Raw genomic sequence first — 27,538 nt, 5'->3', positions numbered from 1 at the left:
TAAAACTGATATGAGATCATTTGTACTTATTTGCAGTTATTATCAGCTTCCAAGGTGGCATTATTTCAATCATTGCCTCGATCGTTCCATCATTGCGTCCGAATCCATCTGTTATAAAGTTGCTGGTTGCCATAAAGTTGCTGGTCTTTTTTCTTGTTTTTCTAGACCTGACGTTAAGTCCCATTAAGGGCATGTTCTATATGCTTTGAATGTAGATTTGTTTAATATAGGTTTTTTTGATGCTGTTTTGACTTTGTTATTGACTTTTTTTGAAAAATAGTTCATGAAATTGACCATAATGAATGTTTTTTGTTGTTTCGTTGTTTGTATTGACTTGTGATCTTATTAATGCCAGGTGTCATCAGCTCTCCAATGCGGCTTTATATAATTCCTTCAGTGGTTTGGGTGCAAAATATCAATTTTCACTCATTAACCAATTAATTTGAAACAATTAAAATTCTTTCTCTTTCTCTTTTGGTAGACAATTATGTCAAAAATGTGGATGAGCGGGGTTGGAACACTGTGTGCCAAAGTACATCACTGGCTAACCTACAGTTCTCTTCCTGTTTTATGAAGCTCATTCATGTAAAGCAGTTCGTTTTTGCGTCGTTCAAAGCAATTTCTGACCAATTTTGGCATTAAGCTGAATCACTTTTCAATGTATCACATTTTGACTGATTGAAAATCAGTTATGATCAGAATTTGGCTCGTTCCATTCCATTTCAGGTATCATCGGTCGTTGGCTCGCTCAAAATAAGTTGTTCCTCGTACCTTCTAACTATATCTCAGGTATCATTAGATGTTGGCTTGCTAAAAATCTGTTATGATCAAATTTTACCTCAATCTCAGAGGCTAAACCATTGGGTTCTCAGAACCCCCCCCCCCCCCCCCTGCGTTATTGCTCATGATCGATTTTGACCAGCATGTTGACCTGCCCAACCACTTGGCAGCAGTCAATTCTCACAGACTTTTAACTTTTTGTCTTAAGTAAGCAGTCGGCTATGTAAACATCCGCCCTGTTAGAGTTTTAGTCTTTTCCCATTAGTAATATCGAGTGAATAGATCGAACTGCAGGTGATAGACTGTTTAGTTATTTCTGGCCAACCCTACTCACGCTAGAGTGCCTTTGAAATTCTCCCTACTAGTTGTCTACTACTAACTACCCTCTCCTTGTGACTAAATCTAATTATTCCACCCTCAAACCTAATTTGTCCAAAGCCGAGCAGTAGCTGATTTATCTCTCTTTTGGATTTGAACACTTTTTCGCGTGAACAGATTCGTGGTTGGATAAAACAACTCAGCGGTTAAAATAAAAACAATTTTGTCTCAAACTTTAAAGTTTTATTAATAATAGTTTCATTTTTTTTCAGAAGTTTTTTCATGGATCAGTGCGAAACTCCTTTTTTTTGATAACTGCCTGGGCTGCCATAATTCTCAAAAATTGAGGTTGAAACTTGAGTTATTGTTTTTATTTTGCCGATTTGAACTAATAACAATTTTAATTTGAACTATTTTTACATTGATTTTTTTTATTTTAACGGTTTATGAACCTCTTACAGTGCTACTTTCCATATTCAGAAGAAATCATGTGATCAACATAAATGATAAATGATTGTTATTTTTGTGAAAAATACAAACAATTTTAGCTGAATTATTGCAAACTAACTGAATGTTCTTTATGCTCAATTTACGAAACAGTTGCGGCGTGAAAAGGTGTCTGCTATTTGAGCTGTTGTGATAATAACACATTGTTCCAATTAAAATTTAACCTCGCTTTCAACTTGCTATTTTAAAGTTCATTTTATCGAATTTCACCAGATACAAATTAGTAAAAGTTGCGTATTTTGAACTTCTCTAACCTCCCTTTTTGTTATGTCAAATCTTAAACATACCGCCTATTTAATCCTCAAAAACTGTCTAGTAAAAAACAGGAATTATCCAATTTTTATCCCTACAAAACGGGACTTATTTATTTGAAACAAACCGCTTTTTAGCTTTACGAAGTGGTACGCTTTCTGTTTTTCTTAATTTCCTATTTTTAAATTTATGTGTACGTTTGTTTTGGTTTTAATTTTTTTAAATCTCAGGCTAAGTCAATGCGCCATGCTGACTGAAAACTAAGCGCCTCGCTGGGGCGTGAAATTAGAATTATTTCAGCTGCAGACTTCATTTATTATTTTGGGCATCTATTTATCACTACTGGGCTAAAAAAACCCTTCAAATATGTAAATTTTTGAAGCAAGTCCGGTCTTTTTTTATTTCATATACACAACATGAAAATAAAAACGACGCCGCGTTTTCTGTTCTTTTAATATTACAGAGGTAAATGGGGCTTTATATTTTGGGGAAACATTTTCTGTCTTTCGCTTTTCGTTACCCTTTCTTCCCATTTAATCAAATTTGAAATGTTTGATTAAATTTAACTTCCCCTCCAGCGGTTCGATTTTTCAGCAAGCCCAATTTTTACCCTCTATAGCCCCGCGGTCTGTATTTTTACTGCTTTCTTCGCTTTAACATTGGCTGTTTTTTGCCCGTATTGGTGTTGGCTATTTGAAAATGAACGAAAAAAGTATTACTTTTGTTTATCAATGGCCTTGTTATAACCGCATCGTGAGAGATTAAACACGGCTTAAACGCCATTGATAGTTTTATGTAGCGTTATTGAAAATGGCGTCAAACTGCTCGCGGCCTCACTTATGCGTTATTACTAATTCACTTTCATTTTGTTATTTTTATTACTTTTATTGTTCAATAGTCGCATTATTCTATATTATTTTCATTCTTGTAATATCTTGATGAGAAGAAATTGGCCAGCAAATGTTATTTTTGGGAAAGCATTCATACTCGAATTCAACGCAAAAGGAATTAAATTTTTCCTTGCCTTATATTATTTGTCCCTCGTTTTGAGTTACCAAAATATTATAATACTTCCAGGCATAGTTTCCAGCATAGAGTTGTGCGTAAAAAACAAACGTTTTAGTTACTATTTTGCTTAATTTGAACAGATTTTGAATAACATGAAGAAAATGTGAAACTCAACAGTTAATGACTTTAAGTTTCCTGCTGAGAAACATTGAGTTTCTTTCTTATAACTTTTTAAAAATAACAGCACTTGACAATTTGACCTTGATTTTGTCACTTCAAAATGCAGAATTTCATATTTCCAATGATATGTTGGTTCTTTGCCAATTGGACATGCGTAGTCATTTAGAACACTTTAAATTTGTATCAGAAAAGGCTAGCGAAATTATGTAAAAAGTTTTTTACACGGTGAGACCAACTTGGTGGTCTGGCATTACAACGGTGGCCTGGTTTAGAAAATCTAACCGGTGTTTTACCAATGACAACCCGACAACTAAATATGACATGGTTTCGATCTAGCTCATTACGTTCTAGCTACCTTATGTCATCTCGAAACCTACATCTAAATATTTTTTGGTTTGAATTTAACTCTACAAAAAGGTTTTCAAAAATTGTAAGATTCATTTTGACCAGCAGCATCAACACCTTATTCATCCCAGTGAATTGGAAATTGGTACACCTTGATAAGACATGCATGATCTTGACATTTCTTGCAAAACTTGAAACATCTTGCCAAGATCTTGAAATACCATTATTTCATGATGAATCTTGATAAGATCTTGGTAAGATCTTATCAAGATAGACCAAGAAGATTTCTTGACAGGTCATGACAAAGTCTTGACAAATCTTGATAACACTTATTATCTTTTTTGATGGCTGCTCGACTTATCTCGTCATCGGAAAATAAATCAAAGTTTTCTGAGAACTCAACACACGAAATAAAGTTCAGGTAAATTTACCTTAACGAAGTCAAGGTAAACTTTTGTTAAGATATAACTAAGTTACCGTTTACCTTAACTTTAGCTTCAACCTTGTTTAAAGGTGCTTTTCAAATTTAACAACTTGGTTTTTCTTGCCATCTCATGGCTAATCTTTCTTGTTTATATTGCCAAGATCTTGTTTCTTGACAGCCATGCAAAGATCCTGCAAGTTCGTACAAATTTTGATATTTTCATTGTATGTACAATGTCAAGATCTTGGAAAGTTTTAGCAGGATTTATTATACTTTTTATCAAAGAGTACCAAGTTTCAGTTCACTGGCCAGACACTTGAAAACGTTTTAATGAAGCTCAATTTTCACTTTTTGTACTATGTAAAAATTGACTTCAATTGAGGGAACAAACATTACACTAAAAGTCCAAAAACCAAAAAATGAAGGTTATGTTTGAAAATTAACGAACACCAAAAAACTTAGGTCCTCTGACAACTAATCAAGCTTCATGACGGCATTCATGCATGGATGAAAAAATTGAGAACATTTTGCATGGTGATCAATAATATGACAAAAGAAGAAGAGCAACTAACCATTAATGTTAAGGAAAAATTACTGAACTCTCAAAAATGAACATCTAACAGTTTTTAAAGAAATACTGTGCTGACTGAGGTCCAATTTTTCTATTCCAAAAGGGAAATCAATCTAGAAAGAAGAGAAGGAACTTTTCATCATTGAAATATTTTTTCTCTGAATTGTAAGAAAAGTTATTACTAAAGTTGTTTAGAGCAATACGAGACAACAAGTTTGCAATAAAACAGGAAGAAAAATCCTTGAAACACCTAGATCAATTCCTGAATCTTTAAATCACTGTGTCATATTTATTTCATTCAGTTAAACTACTAATTCCTTTTGATTATTTTCTTTTTTGATAATTCAATCATTTGCATTGCGATTTTTTATAACTACTTTAAAAATTCGTGTGCGTCAAAATGTTTTTCATCAATCAAAAGCCAAGCGGAAGTTTGGTTTGTGGGACTAAATTTAAAGAAAAATTAGATATTTTATAGGAAAAAACATGAAAAATTTTTATGATTTCGTCTTTGAGTAAATGCATTTATAATTAGCTGATTTTTCGCACAATAAAAATAAAACTCGGATAACAAAGAAAGAACATATCAAAAACGCAACCTGAGACCCAGTTGACTATTTTTGATGTTACGGATGTTTTTAAGTCGTTCCAATTCATGTATTCTTTCATATTTATTCATTCTAGAAAAATTTGTTTTGAGGGATTACTACTTTTTAGACAATTTAAAAGCGCTCATTTTGAATTATATTTTACTCTGAAACTCAATTTTTTCGTAACAATTTATCATTTTTGAATGCAGGGAAGACTGTACAAACATCGCAAAGAAACAAAGTTTTATTTTTTTTGTTGTCTGGATAACTTATAATTTGCGGCTATTGCAAAAGGTCGGTTTTTACAAAATTATGTCAATCTTTTCTCTTACCTTTTGCATGAACAAATAAAAACAAAAAAAGTCTTGACTAACAGACAGATTTGATTATTGGGTTTGTTTTGATTTACCGAGCCAACCAGCCAATACAAATCAAGAAAGAGAAGTTTTCATTGATACAAATACAATTTGTTATTCGACAGTCCTAGTCGTGCCTTTTTTTTTACATAAGCCACAAAATTGATCGTTTTTACGTTGCTTATCAAAATTAAGGAGTCTCGTTTAGTTTTGCAACATTTTCAAACCTGCATAATTATGTGCTAACAAGACTACAGACAAAATTTGTTCCATGTTTGTACGTGTTATAATTTTTTTGATCCAAAAATATAAGATCCATAAAAGCTCTTTCCTTTATTTACAAGTCCTCACATGAGTGAACTCCAAGTTCTCCCCAGAGTACAAGTACGGTTATACTTAGCGAATTTTTAGGAGATTTTTTCCATTTCTCTTTTGCACATGCCAGTTATGGTTTAATGTGCTGCTCTTGAAACTCACTTTTTACTTTTCCAATACGTAATTTTGTTAATAATCCTTTCGTGACGTCTAAGAATTCAAGCAATTTATATATGACATAGTATGGTTAAAAAATAATGTCGCCAAATATTGCAGCGTTGTTTTTTTTGGAATCAACAATTTATTGCATACAGATCTAAGCAGTTTGAGAGTTAGGTTGATATTTTGTCTGACTGCTAAGAAATCATACATCACCATATGACTAATAAAAATTCGATATGGTGAGCAACACGGGAACTCAATGAGGGCTATGCATTCGTGGGTGGGGGGGGGGGGGGGGGGCTCAATAAGCAATTAAAGAAGCAAAACTTTTGTGTTCCAATCATTTATTCTTTAAACTCACTTTCTTTTTGATTACGATTGCCAGTTCAGAATAAAGTGGTTGTATAATTGTATTTTATTGCGTCAATGTATCTATCTTCGGAGAAGATAAGACCTATATCTGTCTTCTTACTCATGTTAATCCTAAATTTCCAACCAAAATCCCCAGAAATTTATGACTACTTTAAGCAATCAGTTCTTTAAAGTCAGGGCTGATCTGAGGACTTTAAACAAAACATCGATTCAATATTGATTTACTATTTACTAATTTATGACTAGATTTACAACATTATTGTGGTAATAAAATGACACCCCTTCTATTGCTGGTTATAACTGTTGGTTGCTACATTTTTTACCCGCCATGCGAGGGCGCTCTTTCGTCTGAGCCGACTGATATCAAAAACGACACGACAAAATCAAGAATAATGGGATCGAAAAACGTGAACAAGAATGTGTCGCAAAAAATCGTGAACAAAAAGCGACATTTGTCAAACATGCATAGACTGATAGACGACTTGTTGTCGAACTATGATACGAGTGTCGTTCCGACAAAGAGTGAGAAAGAGAAAGTTGAGATTCGACATTTGATGGTGCTGAACAGCATAGTACAACTGGATTCAAAGGTTAGTATGCGGATCATCCCCCTTAGATCTCAACCATCTATAATTGTCATTTTAACACCTGCAAAATTTCATACAATAATTGCATTATCTTTCCCTTCATAACAAAGCCCGATACGGCATAATAAGTGCAAAACCACGCATTACTTTAATCACTGATTTTAATAAAAAATGGTTGAAAGTTCTTCACAGAATTAATATTCTTCACAGGAAGGGGGTGGTTGGGACAGTTGGAACAATTAGGTCTCTAGTTGTTTCTTCTCCTGCATTTGTAATGACTGTCGATGCATTAACTACAGAAATCAAGCATCGTTAGCTAGATTGGGTACACATTGCGATCGCTGGTTTTGATGTATAACTGAAACGTCTTTTCTGTAGAAAACGCGTCTTAAATTTTGTTGACTTTTTTTTTGCTGATCGATAAAGAACCTGAAATTCATTCGCCTCACAAAGCACGAAAATATATAATCCCACAAAGCCAGCTATTAATTCCAGATTATCCCGTCTTTGAAAATAATGAACTTAAAATTTCAGTATTGCTAGGCCTTGCAGGTTGCGTCTCCAGCATTGAGTTTTTGCTTCAATAAAAAGTGAAAAAACTTTTTATGTTTTGTTCATGAAAGAAAACAAAGATGCATTTGCACATAATGTTCCAACCCCGCCCAACCATACTTCTGACATAAATATCTAGTAAATGAGGAAGAGATAGAAGCATTTCAAAAAATTCATTTACTTTATACATTGTTCGAAAATGTTTGATTTATCCAATTTAAAAATTTCTTTTAACTCAAACACTTTATATATAAAACAATGTTTTTGAGGGCCCAAGACACCTGTCATTATGACCACTAAGGACAAGGCGGTCAAAAAAATCAAATAAAAGAGCCGGCACTAATTATTACCCAAACTCAATGTCAATCTGTTTATTAAAAAACCAATAACAGCATACAGAATAACAGAGCATCAGATAAAAAGTAAACCAAACAAACGACTTGCATTTCACCAAAATAGATATGGGCCATGTCTTTATTGACTATGGTTAAAGCGTGGACAAGAAATAAATGGGGCAAAGTTAAAGAGTACGTTTGTACTTTTTGAAAACAATTAATTTCAAAGTCATAAAAACCATTAACTATCAACTTAGATCATTAAATGGCGTCAGTTATACCTCCATAGGAAATCATTTAAACCTGCTGTTTTTGTTCAGAACGTCAAGCAACTACAAAATGGACAAATACAGAAAAACAAAAAGTCAATTAAGTTTCGTAAGATAACGGTGTCTGAGCGTTTAAAAATATAAAATAAAAACCTGAATTATAACCAATTGCGTTTTTAGTATAAGGTTTGATTTGTCATTATTGATGTAATTTTATAAGGCAGAAAAAAATCTCGAAAATTGGATGCAGTTGAACAAATCTTTGTGAAAACTTGCTGTAACAAAGCTTAGAAAACCATTATTTGAAAGATAAAACGTCAGTGAAGGCCATATTGCAAATCACTGGGAATAGTATGCAACCCCACAGCTTAGATTACACTGCAAGTTGACGGAAATAAGGTAAGAAATACCAAGTCTGAAAAAAAATCATTTTTTTAGGATAATTCTTTAAAACCATAAGTCATAACACTCTTAAGTTTTCAGCCACAAATAGTAAATAGTATAAATTCTTGCTGCATAATATATTATTCATTTTTGGTATGTTGACTTTTTGGTCGAATTCGTTACCTATTTGAACAATTTTTGTTTTACAGGTCTAGCAGCAATAGCAATACCTGAAGCTAACTGAACATGTCAAAACTGAAACACTTCAGAACTCACCATTTCAAAAACTTTATGGAAACAAATTGTTGCAGCCAAATAAACCATGAGACTTTTGCTGAAATTGTAATGTATGGTCATTGACCTTAATGTTCACATGAAGTTGGTTTGTCAATAATTCAGTTTTGATTTTTAATCATTTTGGTCTGTGAATTACTTTAAAAGAACAGAAAAAAAGGCTGACATATTTTTAAAAAAATTACAGCGCCTCATTACTTTCCGAAAAATTATCGAATTGTACAAGTGCAGAATTGGAGCAAAACTGTTATTGCTGTTGTTGCTTGTGAAATAAAATAAAAAAATTGTTCCAAATGTTACCCAAATATTTAATTTGACCATAAATTCAATATATCATAAATAAAGTTTAAACTTTGAATACTTATCGAGTACTTGTTAGCGAAAAATGAATGTGTGTCAATTGAAAGCTTTGGATAATTTCTTTAATAACTCCAGAGATACTGAATTCGACCATTGGCTAATTAAGCTCTTTATTAGACTACAAAAAATCAAATTATGGCAAGAAAAGAAATCAATAAAAATTATTCTGATTTTTTTTCTTCATTTTACATCATTTGATTTAAACTGGGACCTCCTATTAAATGAAATCATAACTGAAAACCAAATTGCTTGTATTGGGTGCAATAGATATCTATAAACCATAGACTCAAAACTCAATCTGAATTCTTTTTCATGGCTACATTCAAGACTAAAACTGGACTTGCTACTGCTAAACGGCTTTTACAGAATACAATGCTTCAATTAATTGCCCAAAGGATGTTTTGGTAAACGAAAATCTTAATATGTCAGAAATAAACGATGGGATGTTGATAGATATTGATTAAAACAACACGTTCGTGGGAACCAGATGTGTATAGGCGTCATCTGAACAATAAGGAGATTGTGTTAGTTCTTTAAATGTTAATGTCTGCATTACTTGTTAATTTGGATGAAGTAGGCTATTGGAACAACTGATAACATTTCTCACTATAATGTAAAAAAAAAACAAATTGCAGTACTTTTTTAATAATTCAGCCTAAACTTTAGCAAAAGGAGTTGGAAAACCAATAATTTTATTGTTAACACCTTCATCTTGTTTTGTGTAAAGTTGGTGACAATTTCAGTAGAAATTCTGAAAAATGGGAACAGAACAACGGAAATGAGCCCAACGTTCATAGAAGTTTCAACCTCAGTAACTCCTTGGAAAAAACGAATCTCAAAAAATCGTTATTATTTGATATTTGGCTCCTGGCAAAGTTTTCAGTGATGCCGCTGACAACTCTGTACTATGCAATGGATCTACCGATCGGCAAAAATTCACTGAACAGAAAAACACACTAATGCATATAGCTCTTCCCCCACCAAAGTGGGTCGGAACAACAAGAAAGCTCTTATGATGTTGTGCGTAGCACAGATTGTTCCCCTATTCATGTTTAAACACATTGCGTTATACCAGTCTTTTGAAAGGGGTATTGTTGCAAGGTTTTCATCGATCTGAAAAACAATTGTTTGCAGGTTATGGGAATTAAATTTTTTTGACAATATGACAAGTAAAACGTCAGACTTAAATTGATTGTTACACTCGACTTCATGTTTTCTCTTTGTAGGTAAATTTAAAGATCAGTTTTAGTAAGTAATGCCACACTCATCAAGCTTTGAGAATTTTTCAACTTTGAAGTTATTGGAAACTGTTCATCATTCATCCCGTCATTGCTTTTCAATTTCGACGGATTCAATATGCGGACAGATTGAACTACTATACTGCAAGAACAGCAAATAGAAAACTAACTCGCTTGATACGCAACTGCAATTTTTAAGACAAAACAAACCACTCTAGGAACATTAATTCTGTGTTTTTATTTTAAAAAAAAAGAAAACCCACAAAGGAAAAAAGAGTCGCCAAATAAATTGCGCCTCACGAAGTGGTTCTGTGCAATCTTAATCCCAAGATACAAAGCGGATTTTGCTAAGTTTGCAACTGGATTGCATGTCGACTCGTTGCCTGTTGCCTGTGGAGTTATTTTTCGAAAAAAAATGTTTTTTTTTTTTATACCATTTCGTGATAAATTTGGTTCAAATGACTTTTTTTTTAATTTGATTTGTGTTTCCCACAAAGAACATCCAAGATTCTTAAACACTTGAAAGCTAATGAAATGAAAACAACTCTGACAATAATAGTTGACTTGCGGACGCCGGCCAGAAAAATTTAATTTAAGAATCGCGAGCGTAGAAAAAATGGAATCTGAAAATTTAATTAAAGTAACCGAAATGGCTCTCCTTCAGACGTTTCTTCTGGTAGCAGTTTACCATTGCACATCATGCAACCTGGAAGTGTTTTGAACTTGAGAGCCGTTTCATGAAAAAAATCTTTCCTGGACAAAAATCAGAACAAAAACCATTAACTGCAAAAACATGTTACTAAAACTAAGGTTAAGTATAAAATGCAATTCTTCAGCAGTTTGATTTCACACTTTGGTTTTTTTTTACAAATTTCTTCAAGCCATATTATAAAACGCCGTTGTGTTTCGGGCACAAGAACTTACTGGTCTTTATTTTCTTGACTTGACTTTATCACTCAACTGAAGGTATCGCAATAAAAAACACCTAATGTTTTCAAATTATTTTTTTCTTATTAAGGAGATTCCAAATATGATATTTGCAAATTTGAAATAAAGTTTCTGGGGCTACTCGAATGGCAATTGGAGAGGGGTTTTGTGGTTACCGAAACTGGGACATAAGAATAATCAAACATTCCAATTTTGCAAAGACGTAGCTTAATTTTCATAAATGTGATCGAATGAATAAGCCAAACAAAGTGTGTTTTCGAAAACTTCCCACACACTTTATTAGCTAAGTTGCCTTGGAAACTAAGTTGAGCAACAAAGACTTTTTACGCAGTCACCTTTGCTCTATTAATTATATCAGATATAAGTCAAAAGTGGATAACATCAGCTAGTCACCTCTTCAACTTATTAAAGAAATGAGATCCTTTAGATTGAACCCGATAGTCTTTAAGCGTCTAGCAACAAAAAGGAACTTTTAATTTACACAAAAAAATTTTAAGTTAACTTTTACACAAAAAAATTTTCAACTGCAGTTAGAGCCTTGAAATAAAATATCGACGATTTAGATTCTACAAAAATACATTTTTGTTTGTTAAATTTTGAGCTTAGATACCAAAATTTTTCGCCAACATTTAAAAAACACTGACGAAGTATAAATATCAATTGCTTCAACACAGCTCAAATGATCTCATTCCCTATTATTGATAATGTGGATGAACCGGGATTATTTGCATTAAAAAGATCAAATTCGAGTTGACGTAACCAAAATGAATTCAAAAGTTTAAAACATTAGTCTTCGATATTTTCAGACTAGTTATTTTCTCAAGAACTAATAACTGGAGTTCTTGAGAAAAGAGTGGTTTTGCAAGTTTGGGCTCTGAGCTAGTACCGATATGAACTAACACAGATCGAACCGGGTGCCTCAACAAAAACTTCCTGACAAAAAAATTATGTAAGGTATTCTTTTTTTCATAAATGTTAAAAAAACAATGAATCACCAATTGCAGCATGATTCATATTAGTTTAACCGTCATTTCTTAGTAGTAGTCCAAATATAACCAAAGTTTTTAAATTGTCATACCTGTTAAACCAATTTTGTCGAAAATGTAAAGCAATTATCAAAAAATGAGACAAAAATATTCTAACTTTAACAGCTAACTTTTTTTAAGAATTGAGAAATCTTGCAAAATGTCCTTGTAGTGACATTTTGGAGGCAGAGAGTTTTGAAATGAAGCCACATAAGTTAGTCTGATACCGTAGAAAAATTCACTAATTGTGTCAATAAAATGTGGGGCTAACAAAATTTTTCAATAAATAGGGGAATGATCAAATTTAGACCATAAATTTAGGTCCGTCTTCTGGTTCACATATTTTGAACAATGGTTTTCTCGCTAGGTTCCCAAAACTAGCAAGTATATCTCTTAAAAAAACGTTACAGCTTTTCCCCATTTGAATAAATAAGCAGATCTCAAATTTAGGCTCAAAGGAACATTATATCTATAACATTTTCCTTAAACATTTTTTTCATAAATCGTTATATTCTGCTATCTGAATTTCTAATCTATTATTTTTCTACAAAAATTACACAGTTGACAAAAATATTAGTTTCGGTCAGCAAAACTTGCTTATCAGTTAATAAGATAATTATATCTTCACTTTTTAATTTTAATTGTCATACATTCTCGTTAAGCCATGCAAATGATCTATTTGCTGAATGTTTATTGTTTCATCTTAAAGTCCCATTTTTGTCTAATGCTCTCAATTGCTGCAAAGATTGCTCTCCGTGGCAAATCGTTGATCAAATTCGCTTTATTTTGACGTGTTTTGTTTGCCCTGCTATGTATTGAGGGGACTTAAAGTCGTAGTGTAATTAAAAAGTTGTAGTGTAATTAAATAGAACTATTCAGTTTTGAGATAGCAACTTTTCTGTTTTTGGTAAATCGCTGGTAAATGATTTTTTTTTTGTAATGGGTGCGGTTATTTTTTTGTATGAAACGATATAAGATTAACCAAAATGGACCATAACACTTTGATATAGGGAAGTACATAAATTTTGCGTCCAATGATACAGCACTACGCGAAAAGGTATCCATCCAGTTAAATTGATGATTTGAATTTTCAGCAAAACTACCCGATAGTAGACCGGAAATTCAAATAAAACAACATGGAAAATTTACAATATTCTGAAAAAATGGGCAGATTGTTTCTTTTATAAATGTATTACATTACATCGAAAAGCAGTAGTATAATGTATGTGAATTTTACTTCAGCGCCAGCAACTGAAAGTGTCAGTGTACGAGACATGGGAGTGGCACGACTTCTATCTCTCGTGGGATCCCTCCCTCTATAACAACATCACCCACACTTCCATCATGCGGGCACAGATCTGGCTGCCAGACCTGGTGATCTTGAATGAGATCCACAATGGCTTCACGCAACAGAGCAACATCCGGAGCAACATCATACCTGCTAATGTACACTATACAGGAAAGGTTAGAACTCTACCCAACATTGAAGGGTAAAATGGGCTCCTACGAAACTGTCTCGGACAAAAATTACACCTGATCCGGCAATCAAGCACGGGATCGAATAATACACTTCTGTGCTGTCATTCAATCGCTTTTGATCATTTTTTGCGCTCAAAATTGTTTTTGAAGAACAAATACGTGACTCCGATAAAGTCATTGAGAAAATTTTAACATTTGTCGAGAACCGCGTAAGACAATTCAATTCGTTCGACGCGCGAGCCAGAATTTCAGGGTGACTAGCAGAGTTGGGTAACATTACTTGCAACTCACACATCGCAAGTTTTAAAATCGGCTACAGTGTACAGCAAAATCTGACCCTCTTATAGTCTGGCACTGTAGATCTTCGCATTTTAAAACTTGGACGTGTCATTATTTCAACAGGACGTTTGTCTTAGCGAGAACAACGGATCTTGCAAGATCTTGTTAGAGTCCCTCAACAACAATGTATTATTTGTTGGTACTCAACTGTGGTATCTTAGCTACTTATAAACCTATGAGAACCAGACTCGCTTTTTAAAATGGCGAAGGCAAGTTCAAGTAACAGAAGTATGGTTCCAAGAGTGTCTGTCGTACAGATTTACAATCTGTAGTTTTAATTGTTTCGTAGCTCCAATTAATGTTCTTTATGACGGCCAATTTTAAGAGTGAATTGGCGGAGCGAAATGAGGCTCTATTTTGTTATTCGAATATTCGCTATTCGAGTTACAAGTTTCTAGGCTGAATTGGCGGAGCGAAATCGCGTTCACTTATTTGTAGTGTATTTCGCTTAGCGAAAGATACTAAATTTTTGTTACGTCTGAATTTAGACTTTAGCGAATCTGAATCTGGTTAAGAGAGAGAGTCAACTATTTTGAATTACGAATTTGAGAGGAATGAAATTAGACAAAATAACGAAACTGCTTAACAAATTGTTCATACATTAACATTACTAAATGCGGCAACAGACAACGTGATCAGACAAAAGATCATACGTAGGATGTAAACAAAATTTACAAGTATGAAATCTTAAAATTTGATCTTCAAAATTAAGTTAAATGAATGAACAAAATTAAATGGAGATAAATGAACTAAATTAAGTTAATTAGAAAATGAACCAATTTAGCAACACCAAATAACAAACTTAAACTAAAAATGGTACTATTGTACCACATTTCCCCCGTGGCGAAATTAAATAACATGTTATTTAACAGAAAATTAATAGTCATATGTACTTGTTTAGATATTTAATACTGTAATGTTTTAATCGGAGTTTTGCATGTAACAGTTTTACTCATTAATCGCTTTCACTTTCATAGAATCTCTCCGCTTCGCCAACTGTCATAGACAACTCTGGTTCCTCGTAATTTGGAGAAACGTAGAATTGAGTTGGATAGGAGGTTGTTGGAGAGCATGGGCCGACTGTGAAGTTTGACTCCTCTTGATTGGACTGTGATGCAGCAGTTTGTATTGCCGAGATTATAGACTTGTTTTCGATTTGCTGTTTCTTAAGGTTTTGCCGTCTTTTCTGTTTTCCAAGTGCTGCACTACTTGGTGTTGTGGGAGGACAGGATTGTATTGGAATTACAGATTCGTCCGATTCTGTGGTCGATATGGCAGAGCGTTTTCTCTTTGTGGGAAGTAGCGCTGCGGATGCTTTCGTAGCTGCCTTTCTCTTTGGTCTGCTTGGTGGCTCCGCGATAACGATACTTGAAGTCGGTAATTCCATTGGTATCGCGAGATTGTTATTTGACTGTGTGGTTTGATTTGGCGGCGCCGTTGTTTGTTGTTTCTTTGGCTTAGTCGGCATTCTTACTCGGAGGGCGCGTGTAACATTGGAGTGGATAGACGACACTGTGCTGACGTCATCTGCCACTTTTCTGTGTTTCATTTTCTTTCCGCCTTCTAACTTTTTCCTTGATTCCTTTGCATGGTGGTGTTTGAGTTCCTCCGTTGTTTTTCCCGTGGGGAGTTTTGGGCGTCTGTTTGCGTAAGTTTGCAAATCTGTGTTTCGTTCCGCCTTTGTGCCGAACTTTGCAAGATCAGAATTCCTAATTGTTACCTCTTTCTTGCCTGGTTCTTTGATTACTGAGGTGTTTTCGTTCGTTTTAATGACTGACGATCCGGGTGCGAGAACGTCATAAAGACCGTCGAGACTTTTCTTGGCTAGTTTCGTTCTTGGTCTCTTTTTAGCCAATTTGACCTCCAGTGACGATTCTGTTCTTGGTATCGGTTGGCCAACATCTGGATGAGAAATTAATCCCGATTCTTTGATCGGGTCATCCTTTTGTCTTTTCATGGCCTCTTTGCCTAGTTTGTCCTTGTTTATTTCCATTTCAATGTCACTTCGCTCATCATTGTCCCAATTTTCGTCTGTGATGAGCTGGTCCCATCTGACAGTCTCCAAATCTAAATATTTGTTAAGAATATTTTTGTATGTTAAACTTTTTGAATCGGGATTTGTTGTTATATTGCTTAATGGTGTGTTTGCTTTTCTGCCAAAATGTGCCTCAAAAGGTGATATTCCAATAGTCTTTTGACGGCATATTCGTAACTGATAAATTATTGAGTTTATTGATGCTTTCATATTAAATTGATTTTGCGCCGCCGTTTTAATACAGGCTAAGCGATTCTTGATTGTTTGAATGAGTCTTTCAAACAGACCAATAGCTCTGTGGTCGTGTATTGGTGCCTCGATTAGCTGTATGTTATTTTGATTACAAAATGTTTTAATTCGATGCCCCGTTTGGCATCTAGCCTGGTCCAATCTAATCGCGCGGGGTATACCGTGTAGCAAAACATATTCTTGAAGAAAGTTTAAAATATTGTCTGCATTAGCTCTATCAAATACTTCTGCTGTTGGGAATTTCGAAAATCGATCAATACATGCAAGAAAATAAATCTCTTGATTTTTTTCATTAAGATGGGTCCTCCAAAATCAATTTGAATCTCCTCATTAGGAACTTTACATAACTTTAATGGTGCCCATTTTTTTGCTGGTATAATAGGTTTTAAATTTTTACCAATCTTGACACAGGGGTTGCACTTTGCTGTTTTGGTTGCAATATCCCTGTGCATATATGGCCACCACGCGTGCGTTGCCATATCCGTCATTCCCCATGTCCCAGGATGAGTTGCGTGGATTGCGTCTAGATACGCATCCTTGATTGCATGGGGAAGAGCAATTCTGTCGTCTATGCAGACACACCCATTCTTCACGTGTAAGTCCTTCCAGAAGGAGTGGATGTAGGGTGAAATTTGTCTACATCTATCTTCATTGTCCGTCAAAATGCAGTCGCGAATCTCTTTCAAGATCGCGTCTTTGGTTGTCAGGCTGGCCATGAGAGAGCTTGAGAAGATCTTGGAGAGTGCGAAATTGAATGAATCTAGGTACAAATCGTCTACTGACGGCGAAGTGGCTGTTGTATCTGTAGTAGGTGTAACGGGGGTCACGGGTGCCGCTTGGGCAGTTGAAGGTCCCGCCTCTGCAAATCTGACTCTCGATGGGGTCGATTGTTTAACAGTCATTAGCGTTTCATCATCAGAAGGTGATTGTGACATCATGTAGACGTTCTTGAATTTTGTTGCAATTCGTTGAAAGTGATTTAAATTAGAGAGTGACTGTTCGGTGGTCGGTTTAAGGCAAAAAGCGAGTGAGGAATGTTAGTTGTATCGATTTTGGGGATGGAATTTAAATTATTTATCGTTAATTCGCTAATTGAGTTGTCGATTTGCGTGCTTGTAGAATGTTCTGGATTTCGCGGTGCGAAATCACTACATAAGTTATTAGTGGAATTTAGATTATTTACGACGCAATTTGTAGATGGATTTCGCGCTGCGAAATCGACGTAATTTTCGGCATTTAATAAGAAGCGTTTCGCACTACGTTTAATTACATCCAATTTAGCTACAATTAATTGCTCGTCGTATGTGGATATATTATCAGCTTGTTGATGCGGGTCGCGAGATATATAATCCACTAATCCCATTTTTGTGCCCGGAAGATGATCAATCGAGAAATCAAATGGTAGTAAACGATCTACCCAACGTGTCAGTCTACTATTATATGATTTATTAGATCTATTCTCTCTCATAATAGAGAGAAGTGCTCTTCGATCAGTTATCACAGTAAAGGGTTTGCCGTATAAATAATACTCAAAATGTTCGACTGACCAAACAACACCCAGAAGTTCTAATTCGTTTATACTGTATCTATCTTCAACAGAGTTCAAAAATCGCGACGCGAATGCTACAATATGCCACCCATTAGGTGTTCGTTGTTCCAATGCACATCCCAATCCTTTACGCGAGGCGTCACATTTAATTCGCGTTTCTAATTCTGGGTTGAAATGTTTAATTTCAGTGGTTTCCGTAATTTGTTCTTTTATTAAAGAAAACTGTTTATCGTGCTCTTCCGTCCAGAGAAATTTCGAATTTTTCTTAAGCAATGGTCGTAGGGGGTAACATAATTGTGACAAATTTGGAATAAATTTTCCAAGATGGTGTACAGAACCCATAAAAGAGCGAAGTTTTTTAAGATTAGTAGGTGCCGATAATTTTCCAATTGCATCTGTTTTACTTGAAAGTGGGGTTACACCTGATTGTGTAATATTATGACCGAGCCATTCAATCGTCTCTTTTGCGAAGTGACATTTTGCAAGATTTATGCGTAAATTTTCCTGATCCAGTTTTATTAACCATTTTCGAACCAAGTGGAGATGTTTTTCGATTCCACCTCTACTAACGATCAAAATATCATCTAGGAAACAGAAAGTATTTTCCAAACCGGCAAGAGTACAATCAATAGCTTTTTGGAACTCGGCTGGCATGTCCGTTAGGCCGTAAAATCCAGTTTTAAATCAATATGTGCCAGTCATATCACCACTGACTATGTTAAAGTTACAATGGCGGGCCGTATCACTGTGTAGCTTTAGTTGACTATAAGCGTATTGCAAATCAAGAGTTGTAAAATATGCAGTCTCCTGCGGCTCCGTTGACAGTGTTTGCGAAATTGTTTGAATTAGCGAATCTATATTAGGCATTTGATACTTGTTTTTATGAATAGCTTTGTTTAGGATTTTTGAATCAAGTGCTATTTTGATTGACTTGTCCTTTTTTACCGTAATGACAATCGGAGATATGAAGAATTGATCTGAACAGTTGTTTAACTTTTCGATATGTCCTTCGTTTAACAGTTTTTCTAATTCAATTTTTACTTTCGGTTGGAGGTGAATGGGTACTTTTCGTCCTTTTTGATGTATTACTCGGTAATTTTTGTGAAATTTTGAATTGACCGTGTGATTTTTTGATTTTCCAATTCGGGAGATCAAATCAGGAAATTCCTTTGCCAATGGTTTCTTGACTGCACAGGGTGGATCTATATTATTAACTTCAAGTTGTGGGCAAGGTTTCTGAGATATTGTGATACCTAACTGGTCAAAAAGGTCCCGTCCTAATATTGGTCGAAATCCATCGGATACAACTGTTATTTTTGCCTTCTGTATGCTCCAATCATTGCATTTTACCGGCGTTTTCAAAGTGCCAAGTGGTTGGACGATATCATTAGAAAATGACTTTAATTCCAATGGTTTTTTCTCCGACCATTGTGATTGAACACAATTGAACATTATTTCTCTTGCCAGTGACATATTAATAATTGTACAACCACTACCAGAGTCTAGAAGTAAATCATAGTTTGTGTTTCCGATTGTTAATGACAAATTTTTCAGTGTAAAATTTGGGGAACTCGTATTTTCAACAGTGGCAACGTAATTATCATCCGAAGAATCATAGTCTGAATTGATTTGCTCATTATAATTGATATAATTGACGTTTAAGCTTTCCTGGCTAGAATTTTGATTAGAGGTTTCTGCCGTATCTACATTGTTAATGCGATTAGTTTGTTGAGTGTTTCTTGTAGTATTGAGTCTTCGACGACAAACTTTAGCGAAATGGTTTTGTAAACCACAGTGGTTACATTTCTTACCCATTGCGGGGCAAACCTGACGATGTGTAGGTGTCCAGACTTGTCCACATCCACGGCATTGTCCAACGGATGCACGGTTTGTGACTGTTCTGCTTGATTGGGGTCCCCGTACTCCCGCGCCGCGAAATCGATTGAATTGTTGTACTGCGTTTACCGTACTGCCAGTTGCTCCGTTATTAGATGAAAGTCTTTGCTGATTCTGATTGCCCATTTCCATATTGACTGCAATGCTGAGTGCCCTCTCTGGTTCAACTGTGTCCCTTAGAAGCTCCCGCTGAATGTCATCATCTAGCATGTTAGTGATGAAAATGTCCCTGATGATTATTTCTTCACGGTTTTCAAAGTCGCAATTTTCAGCCAGTTCTTTCAAGATGCTGTAGAATTGCTCTACAGTTTCGCCCGTCTTTTGCTTCCGAGAGAAGAACACAAATCTATCGAATGTGATGTTTCTTGGGCGGATAAAGGCAATCTCCATCATTTCCCAGAGTTTGAGGGTAGTCAAATCGTAAATATTGTCGTGCGGGAATTTTTGTGTTAGAAGTCGTCTTCCTTCAGTACCAATACTTAGGTACAAGAGAGACACGCATTTCTGATCACACAAATTCCATGGACGCTCCCCGCATAGTATCCCCGCTTCGGTTATCTTTTGACACTTTAGTTCCCATTGCAACTTCAGCTGGTTGTTTCTTACTTTACGCTCTCTCTCTCTGCTTCCTCGGTGGTGTCGTCAATCGGCATCTCGTATCTCGGCTCTACTGGCAGACGAACAGTCGATGGTTTGGGTTGTAGCAATGTGTCTATAGTTATATTCTCGCGAGCGAGAATTGCTAGTTTTAGTTGAATTCTCCATTTCTCCCATCTGATTGGTGGGTCTGAGGTTGGTCGTTCCCAAAATGGCTCTATCGACAGCGGTGTTTTTCTCGATTCTCGAGCTGACTGCGCCATGTCGTACAGATTTACAATCTGTAGTTTTAATTGTTTCGTAGCTCCAATTAATGTTCTTTATGACGGCCAATTTTAAGAGTGAATTGGCGGAGCGAAATGAGGCTCTATTTTGTTATTCGAATATTCGCTATTCGAGTTACAATTTTCTAGGCTGACTTGGCGGAGCGAAATCGCGTTCACTTATTTGTAGTGTATTTCGCTTAGCGAAAGATACTAAATTTTTGTTACGTCTGAATTTAGACTTTAGCGAATCGGAATCTGGTTAAGAGAGAGAGTCAACTATTTTGAATTACGAATTTGAGAGGAATGAAATTAGACAAAATAACGAAACTGCTTAACAAATTGTTCATACATTAACATTACTAAATGCGGCAACAGACAACGTGATCAGACAAAAGATCATACGTAGGATGTAAACAAAGTTTACAAGTATGAAATCTTAAAATTTGATCTTCAAAATTAAGTTAAATGAATGAACAAAATTAAATGGAGATAAATGAACTAAATTAAGTTAATTAGAAAATGAACCAATTTAGCAACACCAAATAACAAACTTAAACTAAAAATGGTACTATTGTACCACAGTGTCACAGTTTTGTTTCAGCTTCAAAACAAGCTTGAGATCAACGCTGTTTTTCAGGTGAAGCTAGAAACACCTTCAGTTGTGGACACGATCTGTGAAATCAACATATCCGAATTCCCTTTCGACACTCAGGTACGCAAAACAAACAAACGGTGGTTCGGCTGACGTTTAATTCAAATGACCAAAAAATGGGTAACGAAATTTTATTTTTCTTCTGAGGTGCCTTTATGTTGGCTTCAGAAGCGTTCTATTTTTCAACTTTTGGATATTTATTTGTTTATTAAAAGAAGTGCGCTAAAGTCGATGCGTTGGAGCGCAAACATGAGGTTCATGCTATAAATAATCCCGTCCCAAATAAGGGTAGCATCTCGTTTTATGGCCATTTTAGTATCTTCATAATAATATATTAGTATTGTACTGGTTACTCATTGCTCTTATTTGACTGTACAAAACAATATCAGTTATCAAATATACTCCTGAATTTGTTACATAACGTTGCAATCTTGCTCATAACACTTTTTGCAATTTTGTTGAAATATTGTTGTGCGCTTGATTGCAGGTGTGTGAGTTGGTGTTTGGGTCGTGGAGTCAGGGTCTGAACAAGTTGCAGCTGAGGAATGAGACCCCAAAGATAGACCTGACTCACTATGTTGAAGATGCAGAGTGGAGACTCATGGACACCCACATACAGTCTGTGAACGTTAGTCAATTTATCCTCTACTCCACGATCACTTCGATTCGTGAAAAATTTAAAAAGAAATTGAGTCTTTACCATTATAGCCCGTCCAGCTTAGTGGTCAGATAACCTATAGCCCCACAATCATGTTAATTATACCATAATGGGGGGCTATAATTTCATGGGGGGGCTATAATGGGAAGTACCCAAGAAAATAATAATTGAAGACTTTTTAGTTCCCTAGTCCAGAAGCCATCGTTTCTAAACGTAAGAAAATCGTGGAGATATATTTGGTTTTATTTAGATAGAAACAACGAAATCCTATAGGATTTTTTCTTTGGTATCGTTGGTATGGTCCGTTTTTAAACGTAAGAAACTGTTGCTATGTATTTCCGTCTCATAGATTCGATATGTTTGGCTTCAAACGTAAAAACTATCAGTATCTTCGGTTTAAAAACGTAAGAAATTATCGGTATGTTCGGCTTCTGTACGTTCGGTCAAAAACGTGAAAAATCGTCGCTATGTTTGGTTTCTTAGATTCAGTATGTTTGGTAAAAAGCTTAGAAACTTGTCTGTATGAACGGTTTTAAACGTAAGAAACTGTCGGTGTTTTTGATTTTAATGGTAAGAAATCGTCAGAATGTTTGTTTTAAAAACTTCAGCAAGGTTCGGTATGTTGGGTTTAAAAACAAAGAAAACTTCGGTATGTTTGGTTTTAACGATATATGACATCCGAACGTAAAAACAATCCGAACTGAATTTGAATGCAAATCAATTCAATTGTTAAACAGCTGAACGGCTGTCACAATAATTTTTGCATTTATGCAACTACAAATTGTTGAAAATCTAACTATTTAGAGAAGCTGAACCAAAAAGTTTTAGTTTTTTCTCCTCTTATATAGGGAAACTTAAATATCAAGTTTGATTTCATTGGATAAATTCCTTGATTTGATGCATTTTCACTTTTTTCTGTTATCTGGTAATCACTTCATCAAAGCACAATCCAAACATACCGACGTGTATTTTACGTTTGAAACTAAACGTATTCTATCTAAGAGTAAGAGATCAAACATACGGACGATTATATTACGTTTAAAACCGTACATTTAAGAATTACCAAATTTAAGAAATCAAACACATCCAATCTAAGAGACCGAACTTACCGACGTTTTCTTACAATTGAAAACGAACTTACCGAATCAGCGAAACATACCCACAATTTCTTTCACTGAAATCGAACATACCAAACAATTCTTGCGTCGTTTTTGTTCGGTCTCCTGGACTAGGGTTTGAGTGAAAATCCCTATTAGAAAAACTGATTGAACCAGGCGCATATGAGGCAACTGCGTTAGAAAAATTTTATTTTCACACCAATTTGCGCAAAATTGAGGATCTGTCTGAAGTCATATTATCATCAGATACTCGAATTGTTATCTACCAATTCAAGATATCCTTTATTATCCTCTTATTCATGATATCACACGTTACTCATATTCTTGTGTCGAATGATTGGTCTTTTCTCAATGACCAATATTTATCATTTGTCTCGTTCACAAATAATACAGACTTGTTCACTTATATCAAGTTTTTTTAATTTAATTGTTAGCTTTCCAATTTTTTTCTATATTCAATTTTCTCATTTTTTGAAAAAAAATTTTGCATAGGCCTTTAGTTCGCCAGACGATTTAAACAAAATATTTGCAAATTTTCTATCCGCTTACCGCAATGACTAAACATAAAAAGTTACAGCATCTGAAACTCAGTTTTGAGATGAAGGCCACTCAATGAAAGGCGTTTGAAACGTCAAATTTGCACAATCAAATTATCTCATTTAGTTATCATATTATCATAGATCTGAATTTTTTTTCTGTGAGTTGCAGACAATAAAAATATGTGTATTCCATGAGAAAACTGAAACAAATTCTAAATAGCCTGTTTATCCAGTTGGTTACTACAGTCTCCGAATCCGTTACTGTGACACAAAATTACATTGAAGATTTTAAAATTATGTTCTTTTTTTATCTTTGCCATGAGTTTGTGAAAAATGTCATTTTGAACTGCTGATGAAATTTTGAAATTGCTGAATTGCTGAACAAAATTGAAAGTTTTTGAACATTGCTAATATCATATTCGAGATTTTTTATAAATTCAGCGAGAATAAACGATTTATTTTTTTATCTAACTAAGATAGTTATCAAAACAATTTTAAAAACTTAGGTTAACTTTTAAAAATGTGAGTTATGCGCAATTTTTCCAGTTGAGTTGCAAGATTTTTTTTCTCGTTATATTATTTATTGTTATAAAACAAAAAACTACCTCAACACAACTGGCCTTGGACCAGTAGTACAGAATCAATGTACTTATATTTGCATTTTTAAGTTTGTCATGAAAATCTTTTTAAAATTTATTGCATGGAGTATGTCTGTAAAAAAACAAGGCGGCTCGTTAATGTGCGTTCGCACATGATGTTCCGACCCGAGCTCATCTACATTTTTGACTAAAATGTCAACCAAATCAAGAGATAACAAAAATAGATGTTTGAGTTTAAAACAATCGTTACACATTCTATCTACTAATTGAATTACTAATGCCATGCTTCATTACAGCACCAACGTGACCTGACATTGAAGAGACTAGAAAAAAAATAGCACCAACAAAATTTTGGCGGCAAAAAATGAATATCTAAATTTAAAAGCACCTGGTAACAACGTCAAAATGCAGTCAGATAAAACCTTAACTACACAAGTTTACCTTTTACTAACTATACAGCAGATGAAAAGTTTTCTTAACGAGACTAGGTAACAAGCCGACAAAAAGAACGAACAGTGAGGCGAAACTTAAAAATTAATCAACATTTTTTGCACCAAGAAAATTCAAAAATCTTAAAAAACATTGGTTTTTAATAAAAAAATCCTTGATAAATTACTAAAAAGTCATTACAAAACCAAAAGCACCCGTCTGTGGTCAGACTATGCCATAGAAACAAACTAAAGAGAAACTCAAAAAATTACAAACGATTTGCGAAAACACAAACCTTTGCTACCATTAAAATCAATAGCTATCATCTGAATATGTATTTTTAATTCAGTTGTTATTTCTGCTATTTCAGTTGAAGGATTTATACTGAAAGATTAAATAAGTTTACTTGGGCCACATTTAAAAACCATTGGGATCTGTTATTACGCGATTGTTCTGAAGGAAGAGAAAAAGAAACGCAAAAAATGGCCATTCAATAAACGTTCAGAAAAACGAAACAACAGTGGCACATAATATCAATATATATGTTATTTCTTGAAATACACGAAATTCGATGGGACATCTGATTGATGAATAGAAGTTAAATTTGACGAAAGGAACCTATTCGCTATATACTGAATGTTTCGAGCAACATCATTCATTCAGTCCTCAATTACAAGCCTATGAGATCTGTGAGCAATTTACGGCTACCTAAAGAACAAAAACAGCGAATTCAGGAAAAAAAATTGAGCGACAAAAGGGTCGAAGGCATTAAAAAAATGAACTTTTCACTAAACACTCTTCAATTTTAAATTAATTTTTCAGGAGCAATGGGAAAACTTTTTTTATCAATATAATTTCAAAAAATCAACAAATATAAACAAATACATTAGACGCACGAAAATTGCGGGAAAACACGTATTATCAACGCCATTAAATTCATTAGCCTTCAAAGGAAGCCAGTATATACAATAAATGATGCCTCGAGGGGACAATAAGTTTTTTTGCCAATCGTATTTCATCAATAAGACCTTACAACAAGTTAATGACTATGAAAACAACAACAGAGGGAGGCAAAAACCACAAATTCAGTAGAAAAGTGCCTGAAGAAAATGTCGAAGCAACTCAAATCATTAGCTCTTCCCTGAAAACTTTATTTATGATCCGTTGAACTTCTTCCCTAAACCAATAGGGACTCTCAGCAGTAAGATGATGTGATAAGATTTCAAAAGGATCGAAAAACAAAATAAAGTACCCAAAAAAAAATATGAATTCTCGTGGCATTGATGTTTTAAAACTAATAGGTAGAAGATAAAACCGCTAACCAGATTAATTTTGGCTATAGTAGAACGGAAATGGATTCTGTTAGAACCAACAATGACCAAGAGTATTCACGAAAAAAAATTAGGAATGGTTGAATTTCAAAAAAGTTTCGAAAAATTATTTTTAAACCCTTAACAGCCAGTAAACTCAATCTTTCATCGGAGCTCAATGACGATGCTCAGATATAACCCATAGGGAGGAAAATGATGTCTGTCATGCATAGATAGTTAAAAAGACATCACAATAAGTCTTATGACAGAAAACAATAACAAAAACAGCAAAAACTAAAATTCAGTAGAAAAATGCGAGAAGAAAGTGTCGAAGACAATTAAACCATTAGCTATTCTCTGCAAACTTTCTCTGTGATCCACTGAACGTCCTCTCTAAGCCAATTGGATTACAATAATCTTTGGATAATGTGATAAAGAGTTCAAAACTGACCAATAATTCAAAAAATCCAAAAAAAAAATTTAAAAAAATTGAAATCTTTGTCATTGAAGTCATATAACCAATAGCTAGAAGATAAAACAGCTAAACAGAATATTTTTAGTCGCAGTAAAAAACAAGTGGGTCCAGTCAATACTGAAACTCACTAACAGTTCAAGAAAGATTTAGGAATTGTTATTGTTCAAATAAAATTTTCGAAAAATGATTTTTATTTTAACAGACATTAAATTCAATAGCTTTCAACGGAAGTCAATAAAAACGCTCAAAGATGCCCCGGTGGCAGTACATTTATGTTTGTCATGCATAGGTATTCATTATGAGATCACAGTAAGTATAATGACTATTAAAACAACAAAAAAAACAGGAGAAAACCAAAAAATCAGTAGAAAAGTGCAAGAAGAACGTGTCGAAGCCATTTAAACCATAAATTTTTGTTTAAAATTTTTATTGGTCATCCACAGAACATCGTTTTTAAGCTAATGGGAACTGTCAATATTTGGATAATGTGATAAGATTTCAAAAGTAACCAATAATACGTAAAAATCCAAAAAAAATTTTAAAAAATTGAAATTTTTTGTCATTGAAGTCATATAACCAATAGATAGAAGATAAAACCGCTAACCAGTTTAATTTTGGTTGCAGTAGGAAGGAAGAGGGTGCTCTCACCCCTGGACTGACTTACAATTCACTATAATAAGATTATGATTCTTTAATATTCAAAAAAAAATTCGAAAAATTATTTTTTAAGTCTTAACAGCCATTAGCCGCCCCCTCAATGAAATAGACATGTTCACTTAATGCTCATTATGGAACATATTGCACTGTTAGTCAATGAATCCCTACCATAGGACTCCAAAAAAATAGTAAAACTTCAAAAAGAAATTCAAAATTTCATTCAAAATTACGAAAACTCAGAATCGAAGCCAAAAAAACATGAGCAATTCCTTGAAAACGACGTTTTTTGTTCATTGCGCTTCATTCGACTATAAAGGAGTTTTGTCATTAATAGAACGTCGATATAAAATGTGACTTGTCTCTAGGTGACTTAAAAAAGCAAAAAAGAGAAAAGTTTTATTAAAAAAGGGCTCTCAATTAGAGTTCGATTTTTTTTTGATAGTGAACTTCCCTATGAGACCAGAACTAGTCTTTCTATCGCCTTGCATTCAACTTTTACGAACTCAAAATTTATTCTTT

The 27,538-nt window shown here is 34.4% G+C and overlaps 1 protein-coding gene across 2 annotated transcripts in view; it reads left to right on the top strand.

The window, feature by feature from the left end:
- The first annotated feature begins 1,401 nt into the window (after positions 1-1,401).
- Positions 1,402-27,538, top strand: part of LOC142338578 (neuronal acetylcholine receptor subunit alpha-10-like) — a 63,367-nt gene continuing 37,230 nt past the window's right edge. The window contains exons 1-5 of one of the 2 annotated variants that reach the window (XM_075388381.1): positions 1,402-2,956; positions 6,194-6,770; positions 13,415-13,636; positions 21,220-21,294; positions 21,722-21,862. In XM_075388381.1, coding sequence (XP_075244496.1) covers positions 6,453-6,770; positions 13,415-13,636; positions 21,220-21,294; positions 21,722-21,862 — 756 coding nt within the window. In that variant the 5' untranslated portion in view covers positions 1,402-2,956; positions 6,194-6,452. The remainder of the gene's footprint in view (positions 2,957-6,193; positions 6,771-13,414; positions 13,637-21,219; positions 21,295-21,721; positions 21,863-27,538) is intronic. The other variant, XM_075388382.1, reaches the window with a different exon arrangement.

Source organism: Convolutriloba macropyga, chromosome 4 (genome assembly GCF_964194025.1).
Source record: "Convolutriloba macropyga chromosome 4, txConMacr16.3, whole genome shotgun sequence".
Lineage (NCBI taxonomy): Eukaryota > Metazoa > Xenacoelomorpha > Acoela > Convolutidae > Convolutriloba > Convolutriloba macropyga.
The sequence above is the reverse complement of the archived record's forward strand: the minus strand, read 5'-3'. Positions and strand labels throughout refer to the sequence as shown.